The sequence below is a fragment of the Trachurus trachurus genome, assembly GCF_905171665.1.
Source record: "Trachurus trachurus genome assembly, chromosome: 14".
Taxonomy (NCBI): domain Eukaryota; kingdom Metazoa; phylum Chordata; class Actinopteri; order Carangiformes; family Carangidae; genus Trachurus; species Trachurus trachurus.
The window spans coordinates 20,174,500-20,201,504 of NC_139903.1; the positions used below are offsets into that span (position 1 = coordinate 20,174,500).

Sequence of the window (27,005 nt, forward strand, 5' to 3'; positions counted from 1 at the left end):
TGTCTGCCTGCTTCATTGTTTTCTGCTCACAACAGAGGCAGCAAACAAACATTAACATTATTCCAAAATGTATTGACTCGGTTCCAGGTATTAGTCATCCCCTTAGGGGGCTTACAATGAAAACAGTGACATTACCAGGAGCAAGGTCAGGTAATATCCCAGGATGACGGGGTTGGTTCCTTTGACTGGTCCAGGTTACTGAGCCATTGATCAATTCTAATTTTCAAAAGGTACAGATCAAAGTGCGTAGCCTTCACTTAGAGCCACAGGTGTCTCTGTCTTTGTTCATCTGAGTACTAAAGCCTAACAATGCGAAATACAAAATCCTGACTCACTCAAAGGAGCACAGGTCGTCTTCTCCTGTGTCATGACTGAGTCGCTATGAGATGACGCGTGGGTGGCTCAAGATACAAAACAGTAAGCTGGGCCAAAACGCATCTCCTGCCAGCAGCCTGGTAGGGATTCCCGAGTGCCCCACCGTTGTCTGAGAGGTGTTGATCTGACTGTTGTGCTGATGCAAGGGAAGAGGCAGTGGCTAACAGGGCACTGGCATTCACTCACAAACATATCCCACACAGAGGAGACAGAAAAAGTAGTGCTGATAACAGTGGAGGTTAAATCAGATAAGGGGATGAGGTGCTCAGGACTTTTTGGGGGCTCTATGAAAGAATATCGCTGCAGCCTCATCATCTTATTTTCAAATAAAACATGAATAAAACTCAAGTTTTAGGCCTGTGGGTGCTCAGATGTTTATTACAGCCCTCAAAACATGGAGCAAACAACTTCTTTTGAGTAGCTTTGTTTAATATTTGCACCTTTAAAACCCCTGAAAATCTAATATTAAATATTATTGTCAAGGTAAGAATGAAGTTAACAACATCAATTCATCAGGTTTGTCACACTGTGACTCTGTCACTGCTTAACTTAAATGGTGTACAGACACATACAACGCTAATGTTACATCAGTGTTGTTGATTTTACCAACAGTCCCACACATTTTCATGATGCAGCAGATGATGGCCATCATTTAAAAGTCCTGCAGCAGCGAATTCATTGAACTTTTTTTTTTTTTTTTTTTACCACTTGTCTGTTATCAGTGCATATAATGTGCAGATAATAACGTATGACAGTATGGTGTCTCATATCATAGGGGAGTTGGAGGAGTATGAATAAGAAATGGGATCAGGCGTTAATGTCACACTTCTGCATCATCCACAGAATGTTAATGTCAGTGGTTGGCAATGCATCGCATTGTTTTACAGACTTTGCCCTACCTCCTTGAAATTATGTTCATATTACAACTAAATTGCAACAATGAATATGTTTTGTGAGGAAAGTTTTCACTGGGTGGATTACACTGAGATTACACTGAAAGGCAAAACGTTTTTGAATGAAGCACTACATTTATTAACAGCAGTGGAGTTGCCATTGACTCCCTTTCACATACCAGTGATGAAGAACTTCAGGAGCACAATAATCAGGAGCTGCTAGAATCATTATCTCTATATAATCAATTGATCACATAACTACTTGGATGAAAAAGTGGTCACGTAGAGCAACAAACCTAGAGATAATGATCACCCTGTATCTCTGTGGAGATTTATGGTGTCTTGGAGCTCATCGCTTATTCTGGTTCATCTTCACTGTTCAGTGAGGAAAAAGCAAAGAAATAACCACAGTATGCAATCTGCCTGACACCAAGTGGCAGCCAGAGGCAGGGTTGGTGACTTGCAGGTAAACATACTGAAACATTAAGGAGCTAACAAATCAGATATTTTCCTCAAGAGTTAGTGGAGCCCAAACCAAAGGCTGAAGGAGAGCGAGGCCAGAGCCACAACTCCAGATGATTGCTAACTTTGTTCTGTAACTGCTGGATGTGTAAACTTCAGCTTCCAAGCACTTTATATGGTAATAACGGGTTTATGTTCTAGCTTCTGGCCTGGTGATCATCTTCAATGGACCTAGGCCTAAGACAAGTTTTTGCTAATACTAAATAAAAGCTGCGGGGTTATTGTTGTAGATATTATCTGGGGGCCATACTGTACTTTCACAGTTTCATTACTTGCCAACTTTTGTTTCTATGGACCTTCTGGAAGTTTTAGATGGATTGACCAACATTATCACCCTACCTATACACTACAATAACCTGTTATGGGCTGTTCCTGAACTATTCAGCTGCACAGTAATGCTATTGTTGATGCTGGGCTTCTAGGGCAAAGAAAACAACAACACGGCCCTGTACGCATTATAATTCAAGTGTTTTCAAAACAAAAACTAAAGCTACCGTTTTCACGATGAGTAATAAAATTGCGGTCATCTTTTACATCTAAACCTCCCGTTGTCGGACTGAGCCTTGGAAACAGAAATGTAATACACAGTGACACCGAGCCAAGATTTATCCCCAGATATGGCTGCTGGCTCTCACACTGCTCGGGCCCACTTGCTGTTTTGTGGTGCCAGTGCTGGTGGCGGATCCAGAGTCCAGACTGGCTGACACATCCATTAGATAGACATGGTTGAGCGACCACAGTGATAGCAAGGACACAGCTGTCCGGGCAACTTGGGATTACCTTGGGATTACCAAAACACACAAACAGTTCCTCTGACATTCAAAGGCCTTTGTGTCAGCATGTGTAGACTTTTCACCTTTATGCTGGTAACTATAGTGACAATGGAGACAGTATCTTGGTTGAGTCTGAGCCTGTTTCTTAAGAGTTTGGTCCCTTCATACATGGATGCGTTTTTTGCAAATTAATCGGTCCTCATCTGGGTGGTGCATGAATAAACTTGAAAAATCCTAGGGTTCAGAGAGGTTTGAGTAATAAATGGATTTAAAAAATGACATAAATTTAGTAGAAATGTCTTCAGGTTACATCTGTTTCCTGCATTTCTCCAGCTATACTTCAGCTTGTGACAGGTCTGATCCACAGGTGTGTAAGCCAACTGACTTGTTTATGAGCTGAGCAAGCCAATCAAAGTGCTTCTCTGCCAGGCCAAAACCATCAATAAAACGGGGGGCCCTGCTAGCCGCTGGATGAGATGATTAAATGGTCGATGCTCTATTCTCCCCAGCACGGCGAAACAACATCCTGTGTTCAAACAGAACTCCTTATCCACTACTTCAAGAGCAAGCAGAGCAGAACGCTTCCTGCCTTGAGCTCTCTCTCTGTAACCAGCTCCACTTTGCCTTGAAGCATTTCTATGAGAAAATGACCAAACTGTGCTTTACTCTCTCTTGCGGGCGTGAGACGTGTGACAGGGTGGTCCAAAATATAGCAAAACAACCTGACTGAAACAGACCAGACAACCCATAAAAAAGCAGTTACTGACTTTGACACATATATATCTGCTCTACAGCTCCTGCGTGCTGTGACGTTCTGAGCTACAAGACCTACTGAAACACCCTTCTTCTTCTTTTTCTTCTTACTAAAAAAAAAGAAAAAGCAGTGATATAAGAATTAAAGAACATGTGTATCCCTTTTATACAGTAGATACCTGTTAAAAAGCTTCTGGCTGTGGCTTCAAGCAGGTTCTGGCCTCAGTTCTCCAAACCATTTTTTCACATTTAGTCACAGTGAAGGCACAAATTCAGTCATGCGCGTCATGTAATCCACTGTCACGATGAGCTTTTTCGTGGTGTAAACACACTATGAAAATACTTGTGAGTCACGTATCAAAGGTTCACAGATGTAACACCGCAAACTGTAAACTGCTTTACCAACTAGTCATGATTTCAGACAAAGAAATAAAATCACGGCAACCAAATCAAGTTTTTGATTTGGTTGCCGTATTATTGTACAGCATTTGAAAAGTGGTCATTTCGAAAGCTTACTAACATCAAACAAACCTGGACAAGATCGTAGCCCTAAGCGATGAAGGCACCAAGGATATTCGATACCAGTTGCGCGCAGGCATATTTTGTATTTTTGGATGCTATTTCACACTCCCACATAGAGAACAAAGCATATGAGGAGAGCAACAGGAATTTGTCTCTCCAAACCCAAGGCAGTTCTCTATTCTCCAAATATGGATGGGCCAGAATTACACTGTATTATTCTGTTTAAACCATAAGCTGTGTGGGCACTTTGAAAGGGATATTCAATCGCAGTTCAATGACACTCCACTTCACTCCCATGCTCTCAAAACACATAATCCACTCCTGCACCCCACTTATGGCCTCAAAACCCGGCGCTCTAATCTGTCCCGTGGTTTAAATTAAATCCTCAGGGATACTGTTGAGTCTTCTTGCAGTTAGCAACATGTAGCCCACAGTTGGAAAGACTGTTGCTATGACGCACCTCACCTTAAGCAAGAATCATGCTTTTATCTGCTTGTGTGCAGAACTAACTTCTCATTTGGCTCTGGAAAAAGTCAAAGTGTATTGGTCATTGTTTGTAACTCAACTTTAGAACAGCGTAAGAAATAATTGCATCCGTTATTATCTGAATTCTTCCTCTAAGGGGGGTCACATTTCATCATATTATTAAGATTAACTAATGAACATACTGTTATAATGGTGATTACATTTTGTAGTTTTTACACAATATTCTGGGTAGTTATCAGCTTTTCATGAAATATAAAATGTAATCAGTGTTTGCTTCCTCTAGTTTCCTGTTCATTTTGTCGTCCAATATAAATCAGAAGGAAGATATTTGTTGAGTGTGAGCTACAAGAATATTGGTAAAAATGTCAATTTGAAATGATTATTGCTACATTTAAATATAAAATATAAGACATTTCATCATCATAAAGAGCAGTAAGCCCTAGCATGAAGTATAGTCTAGTCTGAGGATGACGATCGTGATGATAATCATGTGTGTGATATGATGAACATTAAGCCACAGGTGTGTGAGGCACGGCAGACTTACAGGTAACTGTTTCTCCAGGCAGTTGTTGAAGTTTTTGATTTGGTTGGGCTTCAGCTTCTTGAGGGGAATTCGCGTTTCCCCGATGAACTCGTTGTGGCGGAATTTGTCCTCATCACACACTGAAATCCTGCAAATAGAAGACCAGAGTAGGTGGAGTAGGAGACGAGGTTTTGCCGCCATGAGGGAGCTTAAAACCGTAAAACCAGTCATTTTCTACCTGAAGCCCACCATCTCCCATCACTAAAAATCTCCACTTCACTTTAGAGCTGGTCCCTCTGAATCTGTCAGTCGCCACTGGCCTCTAAAGTGAAACCCTGGTGGCTCTGTAGAGAGGAGCTTCACAAGACTTTTGTCAGGCACAATCAGTACTACAGGAAATGATGGGATAATTAAAATTTAGAGCCATTCAGGCATGTGTGGATCAAAAGACTAAAATTAAAGGAGAAACTCTTGAAGTTCAGAGGCAAATGACACTGTTCCTCTTCACGTCAAAACAATTTTAAACCAAATCACTTCTTCAACTTGAACATACAGTACCTTGCTGTGCACATCTTATTTACTTGATTAGTGCAGCTTGAATTGAATTGTGCCCTGGTGCATGGTGCATTCAGCTTGTTTACTGATTTGTATTACGTGCCCATTTTCTCTTTCCACTGAACACGTAAACACACGTCCTCTTTTCAATGCATGACAACATCCTTTGTAAACATTACTGTATATTTGCCGGCGTATTCTCCAATCAATAAAAACGAAAAAAGAAGGTTCATTATCCGACAGTGTAACCGCTCACAAAAGATAATGATTGATGGTGAACTGAAAGGCAGACCATAGTAATTCAAAACCACTGAGGACAAAAGGCACATAGGCAGGAGGTTCACTGAGCTCCAGGTTTTACTTTCCAGACTGGAGATCTGCATTCCCTCTCTCTCTCTCCCTCATGTCATTTCATTTATTATGAAAGTCAATTATTGTTGGTGATGGTGGGGTATTTCTCTCAGTGGACACAGCCTATGTCTTCAATAAATGCAGAGAGCAGCTCCAATGTTATCTCTCTCTCACGTGACATGATTCATGCTCATGACCACATCAAGCTCATGTTGTGCAGTCGAGTTTGTCTTCAAAAGCTTTCCGCTGCATAAATCATGTGATGTATGGAGGTCAACATGCAGCTATTGTGCAGCCCAAGACATGAGTAACATGTTCACATCCCATAAAGAAATGTTATATATGATGTACTGCATGTAAAGTGATGTTGCCATTTACGTCATCTTTATTATTATCACATACAGTACATCCTCTAATTATATGAAGAACATGTAACATGAAAAGGCCAATAGTAAAGTTTATGTAGGTATCTATATTTAGACATTTCATAAATTATGTTTCAACCAAATATTTTAACAATTTATCAAATTAAACAAATCAGTTCATGTAAGTTAATAAAAATAACATATATATGTTTTTTTCTTTTAATTTCTCATTCCAGTCTGGACGAGACAGACTGTTAGAACCAACTGTATATATATTAACAGTTTTTCAATTGGATATATATTTATTAAAAATGTGTCTACAACCATATATGCATAAACATATGTGTATAGGCTAGACATACTATGTCAATATAGGAAATGGTTCCAATTTCTATCAGGGTCCAGGTGCAATTTTTACAAATAAGCTTTTATTTTGTAAGTACATACACTCGTCATACATAAATCAAATGTACATTTATTATTAATGTATGGGTTGCAGCATAACCAAAATCACGATAAACTTAAATATAAATAACTACATACTTTATTTGTGTAGAAGAAGGTCTGTTCACAACAAGAAATTAACAGAATTGTTTGGAAATGGTGAGACCTTTGATGACCTTTTCTCAGTCGACTGTTTGTGGAAAGTGGTTTATCAAGACACTGTTGTGGAACTAGATTTTTGGTGCGTGCACAGACAAGTGTCCATCAGATCACACCTGTGCCAAGCTGCTGATAATACTGACGTTCTTTGTTGCTTTCACACAAAACACACATATAAAAAGTAAAATATTTGCAGGGAATTGATTAGGCTGCCAATCAATACCAGGGATCCAGGAGCTGCTGAGAAAAAAGCACGTGCTGTCCTCTTTCAAATGATTGAAAAACCGATGATCAGATTTGACAGAATTATAATTTTTTATCATATGAATATCAACACATCTCTGCTGTTAATCTAACAAAGTTTAAAGTGATTCACTATCCAATTTAGTAGCAGGAGTAGAAAGAAACTGGCCAGCTTCATCAAGTAAAAGTGGATTTTTAACACTTGAGGATCATTTTGTCACATTTAACTTTAATGTTGTGTGACTATTGAATTTTGCATCTATAAGATGTGATGGTAACAAAATGTTGTGTACATTTTATGGGAACTACTACTTCATATCAAATAGGGGTTGAATTTGTAAGGCTGGCCTGCCTCACCACCCATCACCATTCAGCCCATGTCCCAGGTCTCTCCCAGATCCCCAGCACAGTTAACAACAATCATGACTGGGATAAAAACCTTCACCTGCACTCTGGACCCCATGCCATCTAAACTCATTAAGTTCTGCCTCCTTGTCATCTCTCCTCTCATCACTGGTATCATTAACCCTTCCCTCAGCTCTAGTTCCATCCTGCAAATCCTCAAACTGGCTGCTGTTACATCCAACGTACTCAACCTCACAATCAATCACTCCATCCTGCTCTTCTGACTTGAATCATCTCTCCACATCACCAGCACAGCACTTTCCTGGATCCACTCTTACTGCACCAACCGACACCAGTTCATCAGTATAAACATCTGCAACTCCCCCACCTCCCCCACCGCTCCTCTGCCCCAAGGTGTCCCCCAGGGGTCGGTCCTTGGTCCCCTCCTCTTCCAAACTATCTCCAACTGAACAGTGAGAGATTGGACATTATCATCACATCGACCACTCATCTCACACCAAACCACCCACAACTTTAGCCTCCAACTTCGATAACTGCACTCTGACCCCACACACATCCGCAACGTTGGAATCATCTTTGACAGCCAGCTAAAGTTTGACCACTACATCAATCACACCATTAGAACTGCCTTCTTCCACCTTAACAACATCGCCCGTCTCCGTCCCTCACTCACCTTCTCTGCTGCAGAAACCATCATCCATGCATTTACATATAACACCTAGACTGGACTACCGCAATAGCATCCTCTATGGCTCATCATCCAAAGTCCTCAATAAACTTCAATACAACCAGAACTCTGCCTGCTCACCCACACCCACTCCCCAGCCCACATCACCCCTGTCCTCTAAAACCTGTACCAGCTCCCCATCAATATTCTGTCTATTTTGTTCTCGACCTATTTTATAATTCTACCTCTGTTAAGTGACTTTGAACACCTGTAAAAGTGCTCAACAAATATATATTAATATTATTATCATCATTTACCTTGGGACACATGCTAACAACGACATTCACGTGTTTATCAGGTAAAATGTAAAGGTGATGCTAATGAGAATGCCATTAGTTTTGCTTAGAGAAGTTCAAATTTGGCTGAAGGATGAGTCAAGGGGTCGAGGTTTCCAATTCCTTCTTTTAATTCCTCCAGAAATTTCATTTAAAACCACAAATGTGAACTTTGTGGAGGCATGAGTGGAAAAGCCATTTCCATTGAGATTTTGAAAATCTGCATAAAATTTTACGCTAGTTCATTCAGTAGATGCTGTGATATTTCACAGGATTAGTACTCTTTTTTGATTTTGTGCTGGAGGAGGTATCAGGAGATCACTAAAGAGCAACCGACTTCACCCTGGATGCTGGAATTGTTCAGGGTAAAAGTGGTGGACCGACTGCCGATGGATTAAAAATGGGTCCAAAAATGATTATGCATAGGATTATATAACCTACTTCCACCACTTGATTGCACAGTGTTAACACTTTGGTAAAAATAAAGGAACAAAGAACAGTGAAGTAACGCCTCCATTGCATAACGGTGTTGTGTTTACCATTGGAGGTAGAAGTTTTTGCTCCAGGTTTCAGTCTATTCTCGGCTGTTGTAGTGAAAACAAATAAACCAACAGAACAGGAATTCGTCTCACACAAACAGAAGTGCTGTTTGGAGATTACACAAACAAAAGGTTTTTCCTGCCTGTTGTTCTCATCAAGGCGATCACACCTTCACACCCTGGCACTGAGGAGGAGTCCACAGGTTAAATAAAAACTTCAGTCAGTTAAACACGGCTTACCTGAGGAAGAAGAGACAACTGACTTTTTGAACCCTTTACAAATCAGCAGCAGCTTTTATTTAACATTTCTCTTCTTCCCTCTTTTTTCTTTTGCCTTTTGCATTCTTTTCATTTCCTTCCTTCCTCTCTCCCCTCTACTTCCTTTGTTCTTTGTTTTTATATTGCTTTGTCTTGAATTCATTCCATTTTCTTTCTTCCTCTTTCCCATTTTTTCCCCCCAATTTAATCATTTATTTCTTCACTCTTATCCTACTTTTGTTTCTTTCCTTCCTAAAGTCATTTTCTACCTTTTTTGTATTTGCCTTTCACTTTTAGTTTGTGTTATTCTCTTCCTTCAATTGTTTTCATTATATTGCTTACTGTATTTGGTTTTATTCCCATCTGTCTTTTCCCATAGTTTCACATCTAATACACTTTTCTCTTTTTCTCCAGTCTTTCCTTGTATTACAGTAATTCCTGCCCACATTGCCCATGATCCCTCTTCTTTTCATCTACTCCCCTTCCACTGATTTTGTGTTATTCTGTTTTCCTATTTTTTCATTCTGGTTTTAAAACAGAATAACAGAAAAACAACTTTGTTTTTCTATTATTTTAATTTGGTTTTGAAACGGAAAAAGGAAGAACGAAGGGCACACGGATTCAACTGCTTCAATTACCTTCCTTAGTCTCTTTTTCTTTCCACCATTCTCTTTTCTTTGCATACCTGAGTGTTTTGCGGACCATATCCTCGTCGGTGATGCCGTAGTAGGTCAGGGTCTCACTCCAGACAGGGTTGAGTGTGTTGTGCAGGGTCTTGGTTCTAAGTTTATTGGCCTGGAAGACAAACACAGAGACGTTGTCATTGAACAGACTGGACATTATCATTGACTAACCACTGTCTCTGTCTGACAGCTCAGGAGGGCTCATCCCTCAGGTGTCAGATTCATTGAAATGCTGCCAGAATTATATAAACATCCTTGAAAATGCGTAAAGCCTCTCTGCCCTGGTGAAAATTTGTCAATACATTGACGTCCGGTGGCACACATGCGAACCCAGCTTCGCTGCTGCATATTGAACACTGTCGGGAACAGAGAATAAACAGTGGACCACATTTACGAGCGACAACCATTATCAAAGCAATGCAGGAAGTGAATAAAAAACACAGCACAATGTGTCGAATTCTCTGAAGTTAAAAGATAGTTACAATGGCTCAGCTCTGGCTGTTTAGCCAGTTTCTGTCAACACCAGAGAGAACAATGTTTCTGTCAGAGCTCCATCACGCATTAAATTCAAGGTCTGGAACCAAATACATGAGGCTGCAATACTGCTGGATCAAAACAGGAGTATGTGCACATACAACATGACAAAGTGCATATCATAAGATTAATAGACTATAACAGAAACCTAAAATAGTCAGTCAACCAAGATGCAATGTTCAAAATTAGCACTTTAAAGGAAAACGTATCCCCTTTCTTTACAGGGCTGGGATTGATACCACACACATGTTTAGAATTAAACTCTTAACCTCAATAACCTACTTTATTGTAACAACTGAATGTGTGTGTCTTGTCAAATATTGCTGCATTTTGAAGAACAGCTTTTGCAAATGATCATATGATTGCTATTTCAAGTTTTTCTTTATCAAATTAACCAAAAAATAATAATTAGAAGAACTTAGGACTGTCGGGTTTGTGAGTGGCGGCATAGACAAATAACTTTCCACAGGGCTACTTTTCACTGTTAAAAAAAAAAAAAAAACGTGATAAGTTTAAGTTGTGCAACACTAAATGGATAAACTGCACTTCTAGAGGAAAACACAAATCAGGATTTACTGTCCAGATGGATGTTGTGTTGCTGTGTTCTACATTGAATAGGATCCCTCCTGGGTATGATAGAAGAAAAGTCACTGAGTGGATTACTGGGCAAGAACTGCATCAATATCAAAGTGCGATTTGGTTCGATCTAGCAAGGTTATGGCAATGACTGTGTCAAGCTGCACAGGTTTGCCAGAGGAATAATGTCCTAATGTACAGTAAGTCCTCAGAGCACACCAGTAAACATGGACCGGACCATGAAGATCACGGTGCTGCTGCTCTGAGTCATGTGATCCTGTAGAATCTAATCAATTAGCTGTTGTGATCATTTGCAAGTCTGATGGCAGGCCTCTCTGTGTGTGATAATAAGCCTCTTGCTGATTGCTTCTGCCCCAATCAGTGGTTGTTTCCAACAGTCGGACACACACATACACACACATACACGTACAGTACACACACAAACAGTGTTTTAAAGGCTGATAACCACATTTTGTACTCCATAATTTAACTTAATTATTAAATTTGAATCTTGCACGTTTTTCATTAATTATTCATGTCTTCTCTTCCATCGTTCTGCCCTAAATTACAGGTTTCTCCAGGTTTTTGATTGTGTTGGAGTAAAATATCTCTGGAACACCATTTACAGCAACATTAACTCAAACTGTACAGACTCCCACCCCCTCCTTTCAATCCACAAAGATTAGCAACTCACACTTGCAAATGTTTTCTTAATATTTGTGCATCATTTCAAATGGTCTGACAGCTGCTGGAGAAACAACTGGCCGACCAAAAAAATCTGGCTACCTGAGGGTCGGTCATTTACTGTACAACATACTTCTTGCAGATGATAAGTGGATCGTTTGCAGGATTGTGAAAAGCAGAGACCGCCGTCACTTCAGTGTAGTCTGATGGTGTGATGCAACAAGTATTCAAGGGTTACAATAACCTGAACTGCTCTAGAACCACCAGCAGCTCCTGCTCACTGGTACTGTAGGGCCGCACTACAAATGAGCAACTTGTGTCTCCAGTCATTTCCACTACAGAGGCTAAAAAGCATTGCTCTAACCCAATTATTCCACCATTTCTGCACAGACCTCTGGATCCCCGCTCTAACTAGCTTCAGATTAAAAAGCTCCCACACCTGAAGGAGAGGAGTTGTGTAGGAGGGTGAGCCGGTGCACTGTGGACTTAAACTGTTCAGAACCCTAATTTACATCAGAGCAAACCCTTCTTATCTGTGTCATTTGTTCTATAAAACAAATCAAGCAAAAACAATAATCTGTTTTTGCTGAGACTAGTTTTGTGCATGCCAAGCAGTAAAAAATCAGAGCCATGACACAAAAAATAAAATTGTTCACTGCTATGAAATACTTTTTTTACGAGCAATTAAATTCCAACTGGTTTTGGACTTCTGTATAGTTGGTGAACTTGTAAAACACAGAGTGAAAATATTGAATGAAGCAGAAGGCACCAAAGACTTACAGTTCTTTACATGACCTTTATCAATATAAACTAGCAATAAATACTCTTTAAAAGTTGTGATATGATCATGGTTTGGCATAAAAAATACTTGAGTGAGACTTTTTTTTCTTTGCAAAATAAAACGAAAACAGTGGAGCATTTCCATGATTGCATATTTTCATTAGACCCATCCTGCCTGGTAAATGACCGCAACCAGTCAGCCTCCAGTTTGTGACAGAAGTGAGTCTGTTATAAATCTGAGATCTCTGAGGTGAAGCAAGGCTAACTAACTGAGGACTTGCAAATGTTTAATATTCAAGTATAATCTAAATATGTTACATGAAATGGCTTAGACTGAAGAAAATGTTGCTGGGGTTATAGGTTGTTCACTGTTTCATGAACACAGACTAATTATTGACATTGCAGAAAGAAATATGTTTAATTCAATTAAGATTAGGTCTGATAAAGAAGTAATGGCAAATAAGCAAACACTTTAAAAGTAGATGAGTTATTTTAGGTTTTAATCATCTAAAAATCGACATTAATAAAAAATAGTTATTAACAATGTGATCTGTGATTCACTCTAAGGTGACACAGCACATGGTAATTATGTTTAATTTCAGACTAGTTAACCAGTGAGAAAGAGGAACATGAATATTACTGCTCAGCGTAGAGCAGTATATACAATCCTGTCCCGTACAGAGCACATGTAAGGTTGTGGTTTCATTGGCTCACAGTGCATTCAAACAGACAGTCTCTAATCTTTTGTGAGCCTGAAGCTTGTGGGTGTGTTTGCACATAATTTAAATCCTCAGATTGATTATTTATTTCCTGTGTCACATTCTCCATGTGTTTTTAGGCATTGTTTGGCTCCTCCATGTCCCAGAAGCTTGTTCAAGCTGTGTTGTCGAACACTTGGAAGCTGCGACGGTCAAAGTTTCAGCTGTTTTGTTTAAGTTGAGTGAAGTGGAAAACAATTTTTTGTTTCCGTTTCACAAGGTGGATTGAAACTGGTGTGGCTGGTTATCGCTTCGGGTTGAACAGCCTCTCTCAGCTTAGAAACATATCTGAGTTGTGGTCAGTGGCACCACTCACTGTGTCAGTCCCTCTGTTAATAAGGTGTGAAATACTGTGGAAACATCACAGGCCAAACTCAGAATAAAGCACAACCTAAACATGTCACATTAGCTGAATGTTACCTGCCATCATGGCCGACTGCAGTCTTTAATTTGTGTTGATGGACTGCTCATCACAGTGACCTCTTAGTGCTGATGGACAAAATCAGTGTCACCTCAACCTTTTGTCGCTCTGACTTCAATGGAGTGTTTGAAATGGTCGTTAGGGAGATATAACTATTCATTTTCCATAATGAAAAGACGCAAAGTTCATTTGAAAGACATCGTAAAAACAGAGAAACAATCGGCGTCGGTGTGCAGGGGAATCCATTTCAACAATCACATTTTAGCACCGACTCTCTTTTACTGTGACCTCCTCAAATGTTGCCTTTATTGGGGTTTATTACAAAATGCAATACGCAGACAACAATTTTGGAGTCCAATGTCAATTTCATTAAGACAAACGTTGGGTTTAAAAACAATCAGATGTGATGTAATTTAATTACCGTATCGGCCAAAGAGTGTGCAGAATTTTATGTCAGCATCATCTCAAACAGTTTAGCTGAAAGTCAATTAAAAAGTATATTTGCTGTACCCACTGTCAGCCAAATTTGTCTCCTGCACCACCTCCTCACCGTGTGGTTCTATGAAAACATCATAATTTCAGAGTGTTTAATCTCTGTCAACAAACTACAATTTAATCTGGAATAATTACAGGCATTTGGTTGTGTTTGATTGTGGTCTCATATGAGATGAAATCATGATCTTGGTTTGCAGCAGAGCGTGAAACTTCACTTCTGATTAGAGTGCAGGCAGAACTTATGACCTCTTTAGTGGGTCTTAATGAGGCTCTTCGACCGAGCCTAATGACTATTTTCAGAGCAAGCTGAGAGAATATCAGAGTGGGGGGAAGAGTTGACGGCATCTTGGTTTACAGGCAGGAAAATGCAAAAACCTCAATGAGGCCTCCTACTGAGACACGAGACAAACCCTATAGCTGCCTGCTGATGTTTTTATTTTAGAACACAACTGCTGCTACAGTAGCAAAGACAAAAAGGTCAGTAACAAAGTAAGTAAGTAATTGTTGTAAGTAAGTATTGTTATCAGTGTTGCTTTTCCCACTGGCAGGTGAGACTCACTCAAGAATGAACCAACAATGTTTCCATAGCTCTCTGTTTTTGCCTTTTCAGACTACAACTCAACTACAACAACCTGGGGTGTTTAAACCAAAAGGGCCTTGCCTCTATTAAAAGAGTTATGTGGACTCTAGAAGTGTGGGAAAAATCAAAACAGCATAATATCACAACATTGTGTGGCAATATTGTATCAATAAATGTACAGATGCCAAATATTGATCTTTTATTATGCAATTGCAAATACATATGGAAGATTTTGGCATTAAAAATATGACTGTGTTGGTTAATCTGTCTGCTTACAAATAAAAATTATTTAAGTGAGATGAACAGACTAAGAACTTTACTTATCAAATAAAACAGATTGACAAATTTTTCCATTTGCAGTTGCAAAAACCTAATAAACTGAAATGTATCACAATATTATAATATCATTATTGCATTGAAAAATGATATCATATTCCCACATTTAATGGACAGATTCAGATGTAAACTTAGCAAAAGGTGATGCATTTTAACACTAAAATGTAGAAATGTGGACGCAACCTAAAAGGCACATGCCCGCGCTTATCAATGAAATAATCTATCACATTGTCATAAACCTATGCCTGCTCTGCTACTCTCTAAGATTTAAGGAGACAACCTTTTCTACAAAGACTCAAACCGATCACTGAAAAAAGATATGACACCTGTCACAGTTTGTCAGTGACGAATTATGTCAAATGAACAGAGTGCAGAAACCAAGATTTTCCTGAAGCACAAACTTTGTCAGAGACGGCTGGAATAACAGTACTGTTCTGAAAGTTTCAAAGGTGCATTTAAATCATTTTAGGAAAAGCATAGAAAAGTCTTTTGAAAATGTAAGCACTGTCTGTGACGCCGTGGCGTCTATTCAAAGCGAATGTACAGAACCTCTTCATCAGCAGAGATGCTGAGTGTTAGCAGGAGCAGCAGATGGCAGGAGCAGTGAGCCAAACTCAGTGCTGGAGATAAGAAAAGGTGTGCATCCTGACCTCCTCTAGCCTTTGAGGAAATTGTGAATGACGGCAAAATCCAAAAACCAATAGACAGAGACAAATGGTCAATCGATGTTTATATTACTGCAGAAAAGATGGCGAAAAGACAGTCACCAGGAAACACTGGATGTGCATATTGGATTATTCTGCAGCTCACCGTTCTCTTCTCAAAGGCCAATATTTGGTACTAGAACTGGCAGCAGTGTGCTCTTGAATTAACAACAGTTGATCAATGTGCCTAGCAGTTGCTGTGTGTTCACCATCCTTGTAGAGCCAGTACTGAGACACAAGGATTTGATTTTATTGTTACAGCACTGTGTTCAAGCCAATGTGTTCACATGATTGTAAGGCTGGGAGCTCCCAGTAAGTGCACCTGTATAGTCTGATAGTAAGATGTAGCACCAGCATTATTATTGTTTAACAATCTCTATTTGTGTGCATGGGAGGAAGTACATCTTAATTTGACTGTGTTAAGGTGTTGGGTATTGTTGCTTTTCTTCATGTGACCGATGTTGTTCTGGCCTGCCCTAAGCGGGTTTCGAACCCCGGGTCTCTTGCATCGCGGGTGACGATGCTAACCGTTTTGCCAAGAGGACAATGGCCACTTGGCAAGTGGATCAGCACGTCTTTTATGGGTGAGTGAGTTTAACTTCAGTATCGCTACCCGCCACACACTGTCACTTCTCCTTACTGGTACCTCGTGACTGTGACTATACCTGCGGACCTCCGTTACATTCACATTGGACAGATGTTGTTTTCACTGAATAATAGATATCAGATTGGATCATTAAAAGCTAATAAAAAATAAAACTCAGTATTGTGAAGGTGAGACGAATTATTTTCAGAAATATTAAATAAAAGTTTCAAAATTATGTGATGAGTCCAAGTTATGTGTGACACTCTGTCCTTGTGTATTTCTGCAGATTGAAGAACACACAGCATCTTCCCAAGTCAGATCAATGTATCAATCATCCTTTTTCTTTTATATAAGTAAACTAACCCTACCCTTTTTTAAAGTAATAAATACACAGATTTTTGCTGCGAGGATCAAATTGTCTGAATCATCCTAAAGAATGTGATGAATATTGACAACAATCTGGTCACTAACTGCTGAGATATGTTGCTCTGGACTCAAATCTGTTGGGTGGACACGATCACAGATGATGTCCACAGTTGGCAGTTTTCTCCTTTAACTGAAGAGGTTGAAGGGGGGAGGAGCCGTCCGGCTCAAACCAGCAGCAGGCAGACGCTTGGTTTGCTTTATTGGCCCATTCCATTTGTTCTGCGACAATTATTATGCTAGTGTTTCATTGCAGTCATCAGGCCCCCAGGCGTCCTCACTTTCTGAATGGCTAATTGCACATTCTCACGATAATAATCACAACTCCATCTTTGCATTGTTGTTAATTAGTCCATTTTTTTTGAATTTCAGGAAAGCATGTTGTGTCACAACAAAGCACCATCAGTGTCTGCGTGCATGAAGCAGGCAGTAATTTATTCCAGACTGAAAATATTATTAACACTGTGTTTTGTACACAATATAAGCACACAGGATATTGTGTGGCTGAGCACACAGTGGGCAGAGAGGCACAGCTACCAATAAAGGAGGGCATATGCATGGCCGACGTGATGACTGTTTTTGTCTGTCTGCAGACAGACGTTAGAGACTTGGTTTAATTATCCAGAACAGCCTGAGCCTTAACTGAGAGATTTGCCTTCCTCAGTTACTGTATATTCAGAGAGAAGCCAGTTCGTCAGTATTGATTCATAACAGTGTGAAATCAACAGGCTTGCAGTAATAACACCAGCTCTGCAGTCTCTCTCAGTCATGTCCTGAGAACTACAACGAACACAAACACACAGAAGTTGCAGAAAATATGGCCGATCAAATCTGTTCCTGAGTGACAGCGCCACGGCCGCACATGTTTTTACGCAACATTATGTCACAGATAAGTTGACATTCAACCTTTTGGATATAATATACCACCATAAAGTGGTGTGTGAGGCCCCCTGACCCTTGACCTTTGACCACCATATTCTAATGAATTAATCACTGAGTCCAATGCTACATTTGAAGAACTTTCCCCGAGTTATCACTTTCCGGACAGACGGATGAACATCCTGAAAACACAATGCCTGCGCCCACATGGGCATAAAAAAAGCCTCCTCTGCAAGTATCATTCACACTGTTTCTCCAAGTGAAAGGGCTGTTCTGTTCATTTGGTCTCTGGGTGATGAACAGTTGTTGCTGTGGAGCGTTCTCCTTCATCATAAATACTGGAGTTTCTCACGACTTTTGTGGGCTGCACCATTAGATTTTGCCTTGCTGGCAGTTCTGGAGATGCCTGTTCATACATCCCCTGTCAGTCTATTGTTTCAGCACTTTGCTCCAGTGAAATATCTAGACGACCAAATTACATTTGTTTTTAGCCTTCTAGTTTATCAACATAAGAGCATCTGAGTTCATTACAAGACACTAACTAGTTCCTGCATGTTTTACAGGCTAATATGTTAAATTCTAAAGTTGCCTTCATCAGCATGTCAACATCCGGATGCTGATAACAGGAGACAACAGGCACAGTTGACAAATTGTGGCGAAAGCAGATATGAAACAGTTGCAAAGTTCAAATGAGATGGGTTTGAAAAGGAATTAGAAGAAAGGCAGATATGAGTCAGGTAGATGGATAATCGCACAGCTTCAGCTCTCAGTAAGCTTCTTTTGTGGAATGTACTCATTCACAGGATCTACAATGGATTTCAGGACTCTAATGAAAGGATCAAATTAACCTTGAAGCCCACTATCAGACGCAAGCAAGTAAGAAATCACTCCCTCCTCAATAACAACCTGTGAGACATTTTCTAAGTTAAGATGTATTTCCATTTCCTTTCACATTATGTGCATTATATTGGCTGAAAAGCAGTCTGACGTGTGGAGACCCACGAGAGCTTTTACACAAAACACAAGTTGTGTCTCTTCAAGTGCATCCACTTTCGACATTGGGCAGACTAAGGCCAGGCTTGCAGCATGACGCTAAGCAGCAAGGTTCTTTTCCAGTGAAGCACATCATTGCTAAGTGGGTACATTAGGTCAGTCAGTTAATGTTGTTTACATTGGCGAAGCCTTGCACTGACATATCCTCACTGCGGTGTTCCCCAAATCATGAAATGGATTATTAGGCTTTTCCCTAATGCAGGTCTACTAACAGACTGGAAAAAACCACAAGAAGGGATCAGGGCAAAACATCCAACATGTTTTCCTGAGAACCCAGACTCCAACCAGAGAGCAAAACCACAGCAAAAAGCCTTTAAAAACTTGGGTTCTGTACTTCCTTTAAGTCATTTTGCTTTTACTTTTGTTTCTGCTGTAACCTCTTGAGATCTTGTCCATGCTCTTGTAATTGCAAGAGCATGAACTTGTAATCGTGACAGCATGAACAAGAGAACACTGAAGAAAAAGATATTGTTGTGGAAGGTAAAAAAAAAGAGAAAGAATCCAACACAGAATAATCATTAATCATCATTAACATACCTTGCTAGCGCCAGGAAGTAGGTGCAACTTAACATAGGGGTCTGACAGCCCGTTGTGGTCCATTGGCTTGAGCCCCTGGAGAGGAAACAAAGAAGCAGCATTACTTTTAAAGCTCATTTATCCTGTAAATTGTTATCCAGCAGCGTTAATTACACTCCCATAATATGGATAAGAGGTCATAGAAGCTTTATGGTTCATCCTGTAGAACAATTATCCAGAGCAAATTTTATTAAAGAAACTGAATGTCTTAAAAACAAGCACAAGGGAAGTTAATGGAGAGTCTGAAACAGAAAGAGTGGATCCTTTGAGGACCAAGACCAATTCCTCAACAGTCAGCAAGTTACATACAAAGTTTATATGAGAAGAAAGTCAAAAACAAACTGAAGCTCAGCTCTTTCTGTTTCACTCTTGTGGCATAATACGGTGCATTATGCTTAACCACATAAAAGAGCCCCATGTTGCATAACCCCAACGATCCCTTGACAGATCCTGCTTGCTTTTCTCTGACCTTGTGTGGCGATGGGATGATTGAAGATGAGATAAAAGCTTTAATTGAATCAGAGTTCTTGGATTTGAAGGTTTTATCATCGCTGCTGGAAATAATTTGGCCGACTGGCACGGACAAATGTCAGCTTTTGTGCATATAGGAAAATCAGCTTTGCTTTTAGCTTTGTGAGGTGACATTCTACCAACGAAGAGTACGAGGACACTTAACGGATATCACTGAGAGGAGGTGCTGAGATTTCCACATAGTACCTTTGATTTAAGTGAATTTGTTTTTAAATTATAAATTTCAAGAAACCAAGAAGAGACTTAGTTAGTTGCACAAATGAGACAGAGGGGGAACATTATGAAGAAGATATACTGTAGAGATGATGCATGAGATAACACAGTGACAAGGGTGTTTTTTGTGTCTCAGATTGAACAAAACTTCTTCAAAGCCGTTTTATGTTCATAGGGGACTCACAGCTCTTGGTCAATTTTAAGTGCAAGTCAGTGGTTTAAGTTTAGAGGCCCGGGCTGTAAAAGAACATTAGCTCGCTCTAACTAAGCTGCTATGGATTCTACTAAGTTTTTTTTTTTTTTTTTTACCTCAACTCATTGAGGGTTAGAAAGTGTCTGCAGGCTGCAGGGCATTTCATTTTCCTATCAGGCCTCCTTCCCCTGGAATAACCTCCCTGCTGACAAAAGACTGTCTGTCTCCACTGAGGCCTTCAAATTCAAACTGAAATCTCGTCTTTACTCCTCAACTTAAAGTCTCTGTGAATAAGATAAACCTAATGAATACAGCAGAGTACATGTTGTTCGAGATTACAGTTAACTTTCTGAAAACCACTGCAACATCCTCACTGTTGTTTACTCCCTACAGCACATGAGCGTCCTGACTATGAGCCTCTCATTTTGCCTCTTTTTTTTCCTGTCGTCTCTTCTCATTTCTCTCTCTCCCTCCCTTCGGTTACGTGCTTTCTTCTCCTCCTGTTGCTCTCTGCAGGTATTTCTGCCTCCTGAACTGCAGAGTCCGGATATGTGACAGCAAACCACCTACTGCCCCATAATCCTCCTCAACACCTGCTGCTACGACTATTAATATTGCTAGTAATAGTAACACTAGCATTATGATGTAACATCCCTGTCTGGAACTTGGATTAGGCTTTATTCTCTCTCTTTCTCTCTCTCTCTCTCTTTCTGAAATAACTAGTCAAACTGTCAGTAAAGATGCAGTTTGCTCTCAAAATTCAACTTTAACTCAAACAGAAGAAACACTTGTTCATGATATACTATATATATATATATATAAACTAAAACCAAAAAAATAGATGCTGCATTTATTTTCTTTTAAACTTTGACATACTGTATATACATATAGTTTTGTGCTACCATTAAAATATCCCAAAAGAAAATAAAGCAACAATCTAAATAGAGATCTATATGTACATAGATTCTTTAACCTGATAAACCTGCAGACGAGGAGTAGAGGCTGTGTGTAGTATTTCTGCTGCGTAGAAAACAGGAGGCTGTTCTTGCATGTAGCTGGAGAAGCTGAACCTGAGGTACACACAAAAAGGCTGAGAGCTACGTAGATATACTGTGTATGTTAGTGAATAAATCAAGCAGCTACTGTAACAGAATTCAGCAGCACGTACTTCAACCTGAAGGATCCCATGATTCAATAATAAACATGCACATAAACACGTGTACAGAACCGGTGGTTTGGTTGAGGGATGATTACTTTTTTTTTTTAAAGGTTAGAGGACCCTGGTTGTCATTGCTACAATAATAAACACTACACAATGTTTTGAAAGAGGAACCAAGCAGCAGCCTCACAACTTTAAATGCACTGTTTCCTACTGATCCATCCGTATGGGGTCTCCATTTGTCAGTTACTGACAGCCACTGTCAGAAAATGTTCATGTGAATGTTCTCACCAGATGACAGATACACTGGTACTGTAGTTGGCTTTTGCTTATGTACATAAGAATTTCTGGATTTCGAATCAGCAAGAGAGGGGAAATGAACTTTCCATGAGAGCAGATATTTTAACATTACTTTAATGTACGAGAGTGACAGCACAACATCACCAAAGTCTCTGACATATGTAGTAATGGCAAGAACAGGCAAGTCCCCATCTTTCTTTTATGATCATTAAATGTGCATTCAAATACTGCCAAAGGCTCCCATTTGTTCTACATCTTGTGAAAGCGATGGCAAAAGGACGACTCCTCAGTCGGAGATCAAAAGAAAAACAAGCCGTGTCTATCAAAGTTTGTTTTGATAGCCACGTTGTGAGTTGCCAGAGGGCTGAGCCGAGCTGCTGGGAATTTGTTTTATTTTGAAAGTTGTCAATGTTTGAAATGTTTCCGCTCTGTCCATCTTTAAGATTAAATGTTTTGTTTTGTTGCACAGTAGAGATGCAAAGCAAAAGGATTGAAACATAGAAGCAACAAGCTTATGAGCACAACATTCTGAACACACTGTGGGCCGACTGAAAAGTCCTGATTGTGAATTGCTGAATTAGTTTAATAAGTGTCAGAGATGCATGCATTAAGACATAACCCTGCTGCCTCTCCATGCTCAAGGCGGAGGGAGTCTGTCCACAGTGGTTTGTGAAAACCAGGTGATACAACACAGTCAACTTTCACTTTGGGACCTCAGTCCGTGTGCTGGCCTCGACCCTTTCATCTCCATCTTGTTTCTTATTTTCGCCTCCTTTATACGAGGAGCAGCCTGCTGGGAGAACTAAACGGCATAAAAGATTCAGCTGTGTGTAACATGTTTGATCTGAAATAGAAACACTTTGAACTGTTACTTTTTTCTATCTGAAGTAGAAAAGAGCATAAGCCGGCTCAAAGCTTAACGCGCTTCTAAAATTGTAACTGCCTGTGACTCCTTGTGACTATGACATGCACTCCCGGGTGTTGAAATGTGAGGTTGCTGGTATTTATCCATACTTTCTGACTGTGTTTTCTGCACTGAGGGGTTGCGGCGGCGCCAGGAGAGTTGATTGGAGAGGTTAATGTGCCGTCTTCATCTACCTCTATTGTCGCCTTCAGCAAACACCTGAGCTATCATTTAAGCGGAGCCGCATTACATGGCGCTGGACAAGGATGAACAGACAGCTGCGTCATGCTGCTGATTGCACGAGCAGCCTCTGAATACTCGGTTGATCATAATTACCGAGGGCTGGAGAAAAAATGACCACTGCAGAAGGCAGATGGGTGACATGCATCAGTGTATCCACCCCCCGATCCCACACATACTCATTCATAACGGCCTCCTTGAATAACAGCCTGTTAAATGCTGTGAAATGAAGTTGAGCTCTCTTTGTTTGGGGAATCATGAGCTTCCTCGACATCTTTCAGAGGAAACGAGGGGGGCAGCGAGGCTTGGCATGTACGGTCGTGTTGGACTGAAAACATGATGAACAGAAAGAGAGAACGGACACTGAAGCCCAATTCAAAGCTCACACATGCAGCTTTAAAAAAGTTACTGCAGAAATCACATTTAGTACTGTATGTTTTGAACTAGATTTACATTTCCCAGCTCATTATGGTACCAAATACTTATATAATATACAGTAATAAGTCTGCCTATCTATATTATATTTCATTACATCTCTTAGGGATTGAATAATTGCTGACATTAGTGAATTATTCCTGTTCTTGACCCAATAACATCAACAGTGTTGAGCAAGTCACTTGAAAAATGGAAATCAATCAGCTATCATGTTAAAATATTCTTTGAAAAAAAAAAAAACATAATAATTTGCAAATTGGTCAACAGCGAAAGTATTTTGTTACATTATTCATGCTGTTATGCATGCTGTCATTGCGCAACCCAAGGTGCTTTTTAAACAACAACAAATACATTCATCACACACGTCATGTCCCCTGCATTTACAAAACAAGACGTGGTTTAATGAGAAACCAAGAAGCCTCCAGTTTCACACATGTAAATGGACACAATTTGTGGATGGAATTTATATTTTTATAGCTTTTTTCTTTTTGTTTCTGGTTATAATTAGTTGTTTCAAACTGGTTTTGTTGTATTTCTTTACTAAACAAAATTATCAATCAGTTCATCAATGAGGTTATGTTGAGTATAACTGATATCAACAGTCCATCAAACTCCCAGCAGGACAGCAAACAAGTTGGGAATCATAACTGTAATGTAATCACTGAACTGACTGATATCACTGCCCAACACTGTGCATTTATGTAGATTCTGTGTTCTGTTGCCTCTGTGTTTCAAACAGTTTCAATCAGTTAAGTACAAAATAAGACCTGTAACCGTGATGTTTAACGATACTGTAGCAGCCTGAGTGTGGTTGTTTCAGCTCGGGTCTGATTTTCGTAATCACTGCTTTGACATTGCCAAAAAAACACACCCAAGAAAAAAAAAGGTCAAGAAACAAGAGAGTAAACAAAGCTGGGCAGCAAAAAAACATTTAAATTCCCTAATTTCTATTTTTTACTATTTGGCTGTCCACTGTCAACACCCATCACATTTTCTAAAGAGACTTACTGGTTAATTTCCTTGGATTAGAAAAGATTATTGACATGTATGGCATTTATCTACAAGGAAGGATGGCTGGATTGAGCTTTTTAACCATCAAGTATTGTATACATTACAACTGACTTTTTGCTGCACACCTCTAAAACATATTTCATATTTGACATTAAAGATTCATAACCAACAACCCCCAGATGACTGAAGTTCACTGTTGATGTTTTGAACATCTGTGAAAGGGGAGTGCGAACTGCTCGAGTTCAACAGTGCATCTTTAACATAATAGAAAGCTACAGTATGCACTGCAGGGCAACCCAGCAATGCTAACCCCACAGCACTATGTTTTTATGATGTTATTGTTTACACAGAGTTTTTGATTGTATTCCCGTGCAGATTTTCTGTTTGGTCTTCTCTTGGAATAATTTCTATTCCTTAGATAAATTAATTGTCATCTTCTGAAGCCTCCGAACGTACAGTTTATTTTGAGCATTGCTGCTCATGTTTATTTTCTCAGCCCTTTATCACCACACGGGCGCTTATTTTCTACGGCGCTATCTGCCTCTTCATCGGCCAGGGCATACGTCTTCATTACCATATCTGACTGGCCTGCTAACCCGCAGGTGGAAGAAGCATCAATCACCAGGAGCAGCAGATAACAGGATGGATGAGACAGGGCATTGATCTCATCCAGAGGGAGCTGCCCGGCGGTCATGTTGAAGAAAGGGTTAATGCTTCGGGGGCCACCTGGGATCGGTGGAGGTGCTCAGGTCAAGGCTACTTGAGGCGATCCTGGAGTGAAGGAAGTAGGCAACGTGGAGGAGCGGCAGATGGGTCCCATTCATCACCAATAAATGTCAACGCTGATGATCGAGATGTTTAAGGAGGAGAGGGGTGAAGGTGGGGGCTGTGTCACCGGGTCACGCTGGGACACATTATTTTCAATGCCAGTCATGCCATTAATAACGTCTCATTGATTTGGTGGAAAAACAGCACAGAGAGTAGCATTTAAACTGCTCATGGAGAGTAAACCAACGATTTATCCTTTTTTATTCCTCAAGAAAGATATCAAGTGGAGATTTCAAGTTGCTATGACGCAGTAAAATGAAAGACAAACTTCCATCAATGGAAAATATTTTTGTGTCAGTCCATCTGAATTGATGAACAAGGTTCCCTTCATACAAGGCCATTTTGACAAAATATTGGATAATAAGGTATGGGTACGGTACAGAAAAATAACCATTTGGTAGCCATCTTGGCAGCACCACCGGGCAGTTGTGATAAAAAAAATAAAATAATGTACAGTGAAAACTGATTAAACAACGTTAAAGGTTTTCTGCAAAACAAGCTTTAAGAGGCTTCTACATAAGGTTTCACTTCTGTGTTCGCAAGGCCAAAACCGCACTGACCATTGTGATCTTGACCTTTGACCATCAAAATCGAGTCAGTTCATTCTTGAGTCCAAGGGAACATTTGTGCCAAATTAGCAGTAGTTACGTCAAAGGATGCAATGTTGTGTAAATACAGACAGACAATCTGAAAACAATAAGCTCCCGGCTGTCGCTGGTGCGGAGGCATAAGACCCAACAAATCAATTAGTGTGAGTAAACTATTGTTGAAAACTAGAACTTTATAAATGGAAAAATAATAAATAAATGAGAGAACCTAATTAGAAAATAACTAGCTGAACAATACTGATGTATGACATATGACAGCACAGTGTATCTAAAGATGGAGTTTACCTTTAATTAATCAATAAATTGGTTGACCTTTCAGTCCAGTGTAGTCAATCATCACATTGCTTTGGACGCTCCAGTCACTATTTGTTATCACAGTGTTTGCTTTTAATTAGCTGACTTGTCTCGTTGAGTAATTATTTACAATATGTACGACTATACAGGCCGAGAAGAATGGGGTCAGCAGAGGCAGAGAGTTGCAGCATTAAACAATAAACCACAAGAAAAATGACTTATTTTGGTTGGCAGAGCAACTGAATCACATCACAGTGGTAATGAGAGGGAGCTCAGAGGGGAGGGGGTTAGGGTTAGCTAGGGGTTGGTGATGGTTTCGATCAGGGTTTACCGGGTGTGGACATTAGGTGGATAAGAGTAGGTATTGATCAGTGGGGACTGGTTGGGATTTGATCTTATCTCAGCAGCTTACCTTCTTGTATCTGGGGATAGGAAGCTGTTTTTTTTTCCAGCAAACATAAAGCAGCAACACACAGAGATGGCGAGAGCATGCAAAAGAATGGGTTGGAGGAGAAAAAGAAAAAGAACATTGACCATGTGAATTTGTTGAAGCAGCTGAATCAACATGCAAATAAAACAGCAACAAAAGATTGTAATGCATTAGTCTCTCAGAAATGGTTTGGTTTACACAGCTCGGTAGAAACAATCTGAGAGAAAAAATTTATTAATATGGCACTGAATGTGGACGGTCTGTTGATGAACCACACACTTGTTACTTGCTTCATTTACATTTGGCATTAAATTCACTGCAGGAGACAATGTTGGTGACAGTTTGTGACAAGTAGGAGTTAAAAGAAAGAGACAGTTGTGAGTAGACGAAGCTGACTTAAAGTGAGAGCTTTTAGAGTGAGAACTTTAGCAGGTGTTTCTGCCCACTAAACTTCACACACTTCCCAGATGAAGGCAAAGAATTTAAGTGGGAGTTTCAACACGTGCAACATGTAAGTACGCCCAAATGGTGAGATGTACACATTCAACAACACTGAAAGAGAAGTAACTTATGTGAAATTATAAAACGAGTGGCATCAATTTAAAATTACACAGTTGGACATTTTGGGAAATACACATATTTGCTTTCTATTTGGCAGTGCC

General features: G+C 39.9%; 1 protein-coding gene across 1 annotated transcript in view; it reads right to left on the reverse strand.

Annotated features, from left to right (window-relative positions):
• Positions 1–27,005, reverse strand: part of doc2b (double C2-like domains, beta) — a gene marked incomplete at both ends in the record, with an annotated part of 111,788 nt that overhangs the window by 13,056 nt on the left and 71,727 nt on the right. Inside the window, 4 exons of the mRNA XM_083986831.1 lie at positions 4,869–4,995; positions 9,815–9,924; positions 19,159–19,233; positions 26,326–26,349. Of these exons, the coding sequence (XP_083842957.1) occupies positions 4,869–4,995; positions 9,815–9,924; positions 19,159–19,233; positions 26,326–26,349 (336 nt within the window). The remainder of the gene's footprint in view (positions 1–4,868; positions 4,996–9,814; positions 9,925–19,158; positions 19,234–26,325; positions 26,350–27,005) is intronic.